The sequence below is a fragment of the Propithecus coquereli genome, unplaced genomic scaffold, assembly GCF_000956105.1.
Source record: "Propithecus coquereli isolate 6110/MARCELLA unplaced genomic scaffold, Pcoq_1.0 Scaffold588, whole genome shotgun sequence".
Lineage (NCBI taxonomy): Eukaryota > Metazoa > Chordata > Mammalia > Primates > Indriidae > Propithecus > Propithecus coquereli.
In genome coordinates, this window is record NW_012151818.1 from 239140 (window position 1) to 249188 (window position 10049).

A 10049-nucleotide genomic window follows, 5' to 3' on the forward strand; every position below is an offset into this window, starting at 1 on the left:
AATTCCAAGCCCCCAGCACGTGACACTGGGCGGGTTTCCTCCCCTCTGAGCCTCAGTCTGTTCGTCTGGTAAATGGGTGCGATTATATCCGCGCAATCTGGATCTGGGGGTCTGACCGCTTCACAGAAAGTCTTGGGTCAGCTGAGGCCCTAGGAGAGCCCCTCGCCGGCCTCCCCACGGGCCACGGGCTGCATAGCCGGTGCCCAGAGCTGTCCCCACCCCGCCCGGCCCCGGGGACTCTGAGCTGGGGAGGAGGGAAGTCCGGGGAAAGCGACTCCAGAGAGAGGAGGCGGCCGGCCGGCCGGCAAGGTCAGGAGCAGAGCGAGGGATTTGGCAGAAAGGGGCCCAGGATTAGCCGAGAAGACGGAATGGAAACATCAGGGAGACGGGAAACAAAATCCTCCGTGGTTGTTGACGGAGAGGAGCTCCGTCCACACGCCCGGGGGCTGCGTGCGTCATCGCCGCGCTGGGTGTGGCCGGCAGGGGCCCCAAGCCAGTGGCTTCTGGAACTTCTCCCCGAGCTGGAGGAGAAAGGAAAAAAATCAGAGGTTGATAAACCACAAGCCGTGACGTCTTCACAGGCTCAAAATAGGCGGCTTCGGCTTTGGAAACCGCTTCCCGCGAGGGCAGAGGGGGTGTTTGCTCAGCGGATTTTCTCCCTGGGAGACGGGGGTCCCGGGGTCAGCGTGAGGGGTCCCCCTGGCGTTCGAGGACACCGGCCGGGCTCCGTCCTTCGCGGCTACTTGCTTCGCGTGCTTGGGAGACGGGGACGTTTTGAGCCCTGTGGTGGGGTCGGACTGAACCTCCGTCCCCATCAAACACTCGCTGACTCCCCAGTGCCCCCCGCAGCCCCGCCTGGCTCCTCACGCAAGCCCCCCAATCTGCCCGGTGTCCCCAGGCCTGGGGACCGTCACCACCCTGATACCGGGCAAGAAAATGAAGACTCAGACCAAGAATGTGGCCGAGGCCAGACACGGCCGGCGAGGGGCTTAGCCCTGGGGCTGCCTGTCCCCAGAAACCGTCTCGTACCTGCTGGTCTGCCCCCACCGGCCTTTCCCCGGACCCCCCAAAATGGCTCCCTCGCGTGTCACTGCGTCCCGGGGAGCGGCGGGCGGGGAGGGCTCTGCTGAGCCCAGACTTCCCCCGACCCCGCCCAGGCCCCGCGGTCGGGCAACAGTGATCCCCTCTTGCCAGTTCACTCGAATAACCTCGAACCTTTATCATCCCTGCCGAGCGGGCAAAATCCCCTTGTTTTACAGAGGGGGAAATTGAGGCTGGCAGGAGTCAGGGGCGCACGGCTGGCGGAGGGCAGGAATTCTTGGGAAGTCTGGGGACCTTAGGGTCTGTGCCGGGCTTGGCCCCGATTCACAGCAACGGTGGACTTTCCCGTCTCTAATTTCACCGTCTCAAAAAAGGGAAGAATCCACTCTGGGAGGCTGAGGCGGGAGGATCATTTGAGGTCAGGAATTTGAGACCAGCCTGAGCAAAAGCAAGACTCCGTCTCTACTAAAAATAGAAAGAAATTAGCTGGACAGCTAAAAACATATAGAAAAAATTAGCCAGGCATGGTGGCGCATGCCTGTATTCCCAGCTACTTGAGAGGCTTAGGCAGGAGGATCACTCGAGGCCAGGAGTTTGAGACCAGCCTGGGCAATATAGCGAGACCCCATCTCTACTGAAAATAGAAAGAAATTAGCTGGACAACTAAAAATATAGAAAAACTTAGCCGGGCACGGTGGCACATGCCTGTAGTCCCAGCTACTCGGGAGGCTGAGGCAGGAGGATCGCTGGAGCCCAGGAGTTGCAGGTTGCTGTGAGCTAGGCTGACGCCACGGCACTCTAGCCCGGGCCAGAGAGCGAGACCCCCAGCAGGACAGCAGCGCGAGTCGGGCTGGGCTCGGCACTCGAGGCCCAGAGACGAGCGTGGCACCACCCTTGCCCCCGGAGAGGACAGAGACCAAGGGGAGGCTGTCACGGCAGCACGCTCGGGCCACTAAGCACGCCAGGGTGGAGGGTCGCGCTTCAGAGAAGCCGTCGTTCCAGAGTCCTGGATGATGCGGGAAAGGCTTTCTGGCGGCAGGAACAGCCGAAGCAAAGACGCAGAGGTGCGGAGTACTTGGTGGCTCAGCGGCTCTCTCCTCCTCTTCCCCTCCTCAGTTTGTCGAAGTCGAAGGGCAGATCACGTCCTTGGTGGACCTTTACCCGTCCTTCCTGACGAAGGGTTACCACCGGGAAATCTTCATTGCCGTCATGTGCAGCATCAGCTACCTGCTGGGGTTGCCGATGGTGACGGAGGTAGGTGCGTCTCTCGGCCGCGGTGGAGGCGGCCGCATCCCCCAGCCACATCCCCCAGCCCCGCTAAGTGTGTTCTGTGTCGGCCACGTTTGGTCCGAAGCACCTCCTTTGCGAGCGGGCGTTAGCGGAGCCCTCGTTTTGCCAAGATGTGTTTTGCTTTCATTTTTCTCTGTGCGTGTGTGTGTTTAATTTCATTTGTCAGACGTGACGTCGAACATCTCTTTGTACATTTATTTGGTCGTCATACCGCTGCCCGTTTTTTTCTTGGGTTTTGTAGTTGTTATTGATATGCCAGAGCTCTTTGTATATGAAGGCAATTAGAGACCAAATAACAAATCTGTCTTCTCTGCGGTTTTTTTTTTCCCCTCCACAGGGTGGCATGTATGTGTTCCAGCTCTTTGACTACTATGCAGCTAGCGGTGTTTGCCTTCTGTGGGTTGCATTCTTTGAATGTTTTGTTATTGCTTGGATATACGGTGAGTATAGATTTTTTTTTTTTCCGCATATCCTTTTCCAACTTTCTCCTTTGGGCCCCTACTCGCAAGCTTCAGAAGCAGAGATTCTAACGGGAGTTCAGCCCTAGTCGAACAGAAAGGAGAAACGCCCTACCTAGGCCGCCCCAGCGATGGCGTTGTAGCCGCGTCACCGATCCTGCCAACGCCCAAGGCGCAGCGTGTGGCTGCGCGTTTAGGCAAACACAGAACTTGGCGCTGTGCGGGGCTCTATCTCTGACGACCCACTCTGGGCTCCGGGAATGGTCCGTTTTGACCTCCCTGGGCCCTCGGATTGGCCGCGCCGGGATTCGGGCTGCGCCTAAGGCTGCCGTAGAGATGCAGGTTGCGTGGTTACGGCTGCGTTTGAGGCAGGTGTCTGCGTGACTCTGGGGCGCAGAGGCCCGGCTTGGAGGCCGACGCCGGCCTCGGATGCTGTCAACGCACGCCCACTGCTGTCTCCCGCAGGCGGCGACAACTTGTACGACGGCATCGAGGACATGATCGGCTACCGGCCCGGGCCCTGGATGAAGTGCAGCTGGGCCGTGGTCACGCCCGTCCTCTGCGTGGTGAGTTCGGTTCTGTGCTGGAGTCGGGCGCTCTGTCCTCCCGAACGTCCTTCCTTCCGCACCCAAGCGTGGGCTCTTGACGAGCCGACGTCCCTCTGCTGGGGAGGGACAGGCCGCTCCCGAGGGTCCCTCGGGTTTGGCGACCGGGGGCTGAGGGCTCCGTGGCCCCTGCCCCAGCCACCTCCCTCTCCGGTCCTCAGTTTCCCCGCTTGCAAAACGAGGAGACTCTGAAGCGGGACTCGGGCGGCCGCCGACGGCTCTCAGACTGTCCCGTCGTTTCACGCGCTCGTGGCTTTTCCCTCCGAGGTCCCTGTTCTGCCCCCGACAAAGACGAGTCGGCAGGGCAGCCGGGAACCGTATTGTCGGAGGTGAACCGATTGGCCCGCCCGCGTCCTCATCCTTGTCTGATGTTCGCGGGCAGCTCCTCTTACCACTGGGACCCTCAGTCTCCTTCTCGCTCCCTCCCGGGGGAGCTGGGGAGAGCAGAGGCTGCAGTCCGGGGTGGTGGCGGGTGGGTGCTGAGGAGACGTGTGACCAGGTGTTTTCTGGAAGGATGGGTCTGGGTGGCGGGGGGAGGCCTGGGCCGGTGAGGCAGGACCACCGGAGCCAAGTGACACAGGGGAGAAGACGGGCCGGGCTGAGGGAACGGCTTGTGCTAAGGCCCTGAGGCAGGAGGCTGGAGCCGGAAGGAATTCGCAGGGGCTGGGGGAGGCGGGAGAGGAGAGGGACGGGACCCCACCGCTGACGGCCGCGTCTCTCCGCAGGGCTGCTTCGTCTTCTCCCTCGTCAAGTACGTGCCCCTGACCTACAACAAGACCTACGTGTACCCCACCTGGGCCATCGGGCTGGGCTGGGTGCTGGCCCTGTCCTCCATGCTGTGTATCCCCTTGGTCATCGTCATCCGCCTCTACCAGACGGAGGGGCCGCTCCTCGTGGTGAGTGCGTGGCCCGGGGAGGGCGGGAGGTGCGAGGTTTGAGGCCAGAGCCGGCCGGTTGTCAGTGTGCTGTGTGACCTCGGGCAAGTTGCTTGCCCTCTCTGAGCCCTAGACCCCTCCGTGCCTAACGGAGCGGGTGAGATGAGGGGCAGCGGAGCGGGTGGTGGGAAACCAGTTCACCTGGGAGGGGAGCCGGGGCCCACCCAGAGGCCTGCGCTTATTGCGAACCCAAATTCAGGGGAACGGCCCCATCGGCAACGCGGCCCTCAGACGCCCCCCACGCCCAAGGCAGAGCCCGGTTCCGGCCTCTGTGCCTCCAGTGACCCCCCGCAGGCCTCCTCCGCCCCCCGCCCTCCGCTCAGACGTCCCCCCGACGGTCCTGGGGATTCGGACCCTGACCGAGGCCCGGCTCTTTCCAAGAAACTCGTTTCTCAGAATGTCCCTTAACCTTTGGGCTTGGGCCGGCTCCAAGCCGGCCCTGTTTTGTCCTGGGCTGTTTTTATTGTTATTCGCTTTTAAAATTCTGGAGCCAGGATGTCCTGGGGCCCCGGCCGCCCCTGGGCTGGGGCCTGCTTCCTCCCGGGCAGGAGAATGGCCCGGAGGGGTCGGGGGGCGGGGGAGGAAGCGGCCGGGCAGGAAGCCGGGGAGCGGGGGTCCGAGCTGGGGAGGCCCCTGGGGTCTTCCTGGAAGAGGGGACACGTTAGATTCTTTTCGGGGGACAGAGGGCAGGACCCCGAGCGACATTCAGGCAGAATGAGGCACGGCTGTGTCAGTCGTTGAAACAGTGAAATTTGGGGTCCAGGTACGGACGGGCCGTAGCTACTGTCCTGAGCCCTCCGGGGACCCCCCCTGCACCCCCCGCAATGCCAACCCGACCAGAATTTCCAAAGTGTCCCGACCACCCGGAAACGGCAGGGTCACAGGGGCTCAGCAGGGTCTCCAGAGATCTGTCGAGACAGGTCGGTGACCCCACTCGTTGGGGGGTCACCTAGCAGATCCCTGACTCAGGGTGGCTTCAAAGGTTGATTTTAAAATTTTGGTGCAGCCCACGTGCAGAGGTTTGGCCGGTGAGGGGAGGAAGGGAGAGGGGGAGGGTGCGCCCAGGCCTGCATAGCAGCCGGTCCCGGCCAAAGCCATCGGCCCGTCCTTCCCCGTGTGGCCCTCAGGGGGGCCTCCCCCCAATCCTCCCGGCCGTGAGCTTCTCTCCGAGCCGGGTTCCCGCAAACCCAGGTCTCCGCCCCGCCGAGGCTGAGCCTCCCGGGGGCGTTTGCGCGCGCAGAGCCCACGCGTGGCCGCAGAGACGCACGAAAGGGGAGCAGGCGGGAGACCCCAGGGGATGCATGGCGCTCCGGCCACTTGTCACCAGCAGGGGACACCGGCCTGGTGTTGCTAGATCTTGCCTGTGATCCCGGCACTCTGGGAGGCCGAGGCGGGAGGATCGCTCGAGGTCAGGAGTTCGAGACCAGCCTGAGCAAGAGCGAGACCCCATCTCTACTAAAAATAGAAAGAAATTAATCGGACAACCAAAAATATATAGAAAAAAAATTAGCCGGGCATGGTGGCGCATGCCTGTAGTCCCAGCTACTCGGGAGGGTGAAGCAGGAGGATCACTCAAGGTCAGGAGTTCAAGACCAGCCTGGGCAACATAGCGAGATGCCGTCCCTACTAAAAATAGAAAGAAATTAGCCAAACAACTAAAACTAGAAAAAATTAGCCGGGCACGGTGGCGCATGCCTGTAGTCCCAGCTACTCGGGAGGCTGAGGCAGGAGGATCGCTTGAGCCCGGGAGTTGGAGGTCGCTGTGAGCGAGGCTGATGCCACGGCACTCTAGCCCAGGCGACAGAGCCAGACTCTGTCTCAAAAAAAAAGAAAAAAAAATCTGTAACATACCTAAATTGAATGTAAATGCCTAGAAAGTGGCTCTTTTTTTGAAGTCTCCGAGCACACACTTGGCAGGAACCGGGCTGCAAGGCAGAAGCTCTGAGTCCAAGTCCCAGTTCTGCCAGCGCCTTCCTGGGTGTCCTCGGAGAGAGCCCTTCCTTGGCTGATTCCGTGGTCGGGCCACCCGCTGGGAGGACAAAACTCACCTGCCCAGGGGGGTCTGACGATTCTCACGCAGCCCGGCCTCCGGGGCCTTCCTCGTAGAAAGAAAGCGCAGTGTCCTCCGGGGAGAGCCGGGTGCCTGCAGGGGGCTCAGGCGGACCTCCCGCTACGCTAGCTCCCTGCGTGGCTCCCACCTGCCCTTGCGCTTAAGACCCGCGTCCAGCCCGGCGCAGACGCACTGCAGGAGCTCAGCGGCTTCGCAAGGCAGAGAAGCCAGGGGTGGGGATGACAGGGAGGCTTTTTTCGGTTCCACAGGAGAAAGAGGCAACCACATAGAGGTGGTGAGTCCCCCGTCCCCGGAGGTATGTAAGCAGGGGTTGGCCCGGCAGGACTTCTGCCCCAAGGCGGGGCCTAGTGAGATCTCAGAGGACTTTCATGCGACAACTTTATTTCCACAAACACGGGGGGCCCAGAGAGAGTGGCGGGGTGCCGAGGACGCCGGCCGGTTCTGGGGGAGGGAGGCAGCCGTGGCGGGAGGCAAGCAAGGCCGCCTGACTCTGCCTCCCCCCGTCCCCCGCTTCCTCCTGCAGAGACTCAAGTACCTGATGACGCCGAGGGAGCCCAACCGCTGGGCCGTGGAGCGCGAGGGCGCCACGCCCTTCAGCTCGCGCACGGCGGCCGTGAACGGCGCGCTCGTGAAGCCCACGCACATCGTGGTCGAGAGCATGATGTGAGCGCGGCGGCCGCGTCCCTGCCGTCGACTAACCGTAGATCTCCTAGGACCAGGTTTACAGAGCTTTACATTTGCACTAGGACTTCCTCTTTGTTTTGTAACTGTCACAGGAAACGCGTCACCGTGCGTGTGTGCGTGTGCGTGTGTCGTGCGTGCGTGTGTTTCGTCTCGATTCGGGGATATTTTGTACAAAAACAAACAAAAAAAACCACCAAAAACCCTCGGACAGACGTCCGGGGAGAGGCAGAGCTTTCGCGCTGAATGAGATGTATCTTGTGGGAACTTGGTAAACTTTTTCTTGGTATGTTTTTTAACATACGACTCTACATACGTGTGGAGACTGCCGTGTGCTCTCGCCAGCAATAGATTTCGTGCTCGAAAGTGACTCTTCGGTGCTCGTGTAGCTGGCGGGGACGTCCCGCCCGCCGAATGCAGAGAGGGATCTTGCCCGGACGGCCGAGCGGCCCGATTAACGGCCCGAAGCCCGGCCTGGGAGGAAGGAACCGCGTGAGAGAGAGGCCCCCGAGCGGGCGGACCTGGAGGGGCAGGAGGAAGGCATTAGGGCCGCCGCAGACGTGAGGTTCAGCTTGTCCCCCGGCCGGAAGAGAGACCCCAAGTTAGTGAGCCGAGCCCCGCTGCAGACGTCTGATTCCAGGAGCCGTCGGAAGTGTTGAAGCAGGAGCAGGATCGAGGGTAGATGGTCAGTAGGACTGTCAGAACCGCCGGTCTGAGAGGGAGCAGCCGGAGACCCGAGAGGGTGGTGGGGTCGAGGCTCCCTGCTGCTCCGCCTTGGCGAGAGGCGGGCGGGGCAGGGCAGCCACGTCCACGCTAGCGCGATCCAGGCAGAAGGGACCTGAGGCGGGGCCGGGGGCTCCGGGAGAGGCGGGTCTGGACAGGTGGCATTTGAACGGGGTCCGGGTGGCTCCGGCCGAGCCCGGGCAACATCTCCGGGCGTCTCCGAAGCTGCCGGCGGGGAGCGTGGGGTGGCGTCGCGGGCGGAGGGGCGGGAGGCGGGGGGACGAAGGGACGAGGCGCGGCGTGGGGGAGGGAGGGGTGCTCTTCCCTCCTCGTGTCCCCGCCCCCCGCTGCGTCCCCACGTCCCCGCGGCTGGGAGACGCCTGACGAGCTCTCGCGACAGGTGCCACCCGCGGCCAGGCCAGCGCCTGGCGGGCAGCGCCAAGCGTGGCCTCCTCACTTCGGGCCGGGACGTCCCCAAACGCCCCTTAGAATTTGTCCGGCCTTGGTGGCCGCCTGGGATAAAGCAAAGCTCTTCGCTTGGAAACCCTGTGACAGCCGCATGGGGACGGAGCGGGAGAATGTTCTAGAAGCTCGGGGTCCTCGCACCTTCAAAGCCCCGCGTGTGGCCACCCCCCAACCTGCCCCTCGACGGCGCCGTCGAACCGCCGCTTCGGAGCTCAGAGTCTGAACGGAACCGAGAGACCATCTCGCGCGCGGGGGCCGCGGCCGCCTCCCGGGGTGCGGAGGGCGGAGTCCGGCTGGGGGTCAGGGGCTCTCCCCGTCCCCGGATCTGGGGGTGCGGTTTTGAACCCCGTCTGCGCTCGCCGATTCCGAAGCTGTCGACTCTGCCAGACGCCGCCCGGGCCGTCGAGGATTCCGGCGTGTTCCCGCTTTCCCGCGCGTTTGTGGTCGCTGCCGTGTCTGATTTGACTTTACTGTTTTTTTGGTCTTTTTGCCTCATTTTCCCAAGTAGCATCGTGACCTGTTTCTCTCTGTCTTACGTGACTTTTGTGAACTGACCGCCGTTCGGGGACAGGTGACGGGGAGGACGGGCTCTGGCCGGCAGCGGCGACGGGGGTGTTCGCACCCCCCGCTCGCGGAACTCGGGGTGGCGGGAAGGTCACACGTCCTGGAAACGGCGTCCCCTCAGATCCCAAGACCAAATTCGAGACCAAAGACACACGCAGACCGAGTCCCCAGGCCCCCGCCCGGGAGGAGGGTCGGCCGCGTCCCCAAGCCCGCGCCCCGGCGCTGCGGCGGCGTGAGGACGCGCAGCTGCGGGCTGTCTCCAGCTAAACGACGCTTCGCGGGAGCTCGTGGCCGCCCGTCTGTCTGCGGAGGACCCGCCGGGGCCCTGCGTCCGCTCTCTGCCCGTCGGCGGGTCCCGACACCCACACGGCGCCCATCGACGGGTCTCGGAAGGGAGTGAGGGGGGGTTAGAACCGGGTTCAAAGATGAAGAAACGAGCGAGGGGCCCTCGGAGGAGCCGGGCCGAGCCGGGTCCCCGGCGGTCAGGGACGGAAAGGCCTCCAGGGCCCGCTAACCTAGTGCGCTTGTCGTAAGTGGGGAAACTGAGGCAGCCGAGAGCCAGAGCGGAACCCAGAGTCAGTTCCAGCCGTGTGATCGGGGCCAAAGCCAGGGGGACAGGCCCTCGGCCCTCCCCACAACCAAAGACAGGTCTCGAGGAGGGAGGACGCGGGCGTCGGGGACGAGGGGAGCCACCAGCCCCGTCCCCGCCCTGCCACCATCCCCGCGGGCCGGCCGGGCGGCTCTGCTCACAGATCGCCACCTGCTCACCCCGGTCCCGCGGCCCTCGGCCGAGCTGGGAATGGAGGTCTGCATCTGCACAAGGGGGAAACTGAGGCCCGCAGCCCGCGTCTGCCAGCGGCCAGCCCCAGGCACCGCGTGCAAAAAAATCCAGCAAGCACAAAACCGCGACGCAAAACAAAAAAAAAAAACCCAGACGGCAGAATGCGGAGAGAGGTGGGTGGCCCGGAAGCCGGGGGATGGCGTCTCTCAGAGATGGTGTCTCTGTCTCTGTGTCTGTCTCTGCCCGACCCCCCAGAACGCAGCGCGGAGCAGGTTCCTGCATCCTCTCGCGGGCGTCGCCGCACACGAGTTCTGACCCGAGGGACGCGGCCGATCTGGCTTCGAATGGGGACGTCGGCTGCGTTTTCCGCCCCGTCGAGCTTCCCGTCCCCAGCAACGGGGACTCTGTGTTCGGCGCAAGAGAGAGCCGAGAACG

The 10049-nt window shown here is 63.2% G+C and overlaps 1 protein-coding gene across 1 annotated transcript in view; it reads left to right on the top strand.

Moving 5' to 3' along the window:
• SLC6A6 (solute carrier family 6 (neurotransmitter transporter), member 6) overlaps positions 1 to 8074 on the top strand; it is a 135821-nt gene extending 127747 nt beyond the window's left edge. The window contains exons 10-14 of the mRNA XM_012658459.1: positions 2158 to 2295; positions 2669 to 2771; positions 3255 to 3355; positions 4120 to 4290; positions 6924 to 8074. Of these exons, the coding sequence (XP_012513913.1) occupies positions 2158 to 2295; positions 2669 to 2771; positions 3255 to 3355; positions 4120 to 4290; positions 6924 to 7067 (657 nt within the window). The 3' untranslated portion in view covers positions 7068 to 8074. The remainder of the gene's footprint in view (positions 1 to 2157; positions 2296 to 2668; positions 2772 to 3254; positions 3356 to 4119; positions 4291 to 6923) is intronic.
• Positions 8075 to 10049: the final 1975 nt, after the last annotated feature.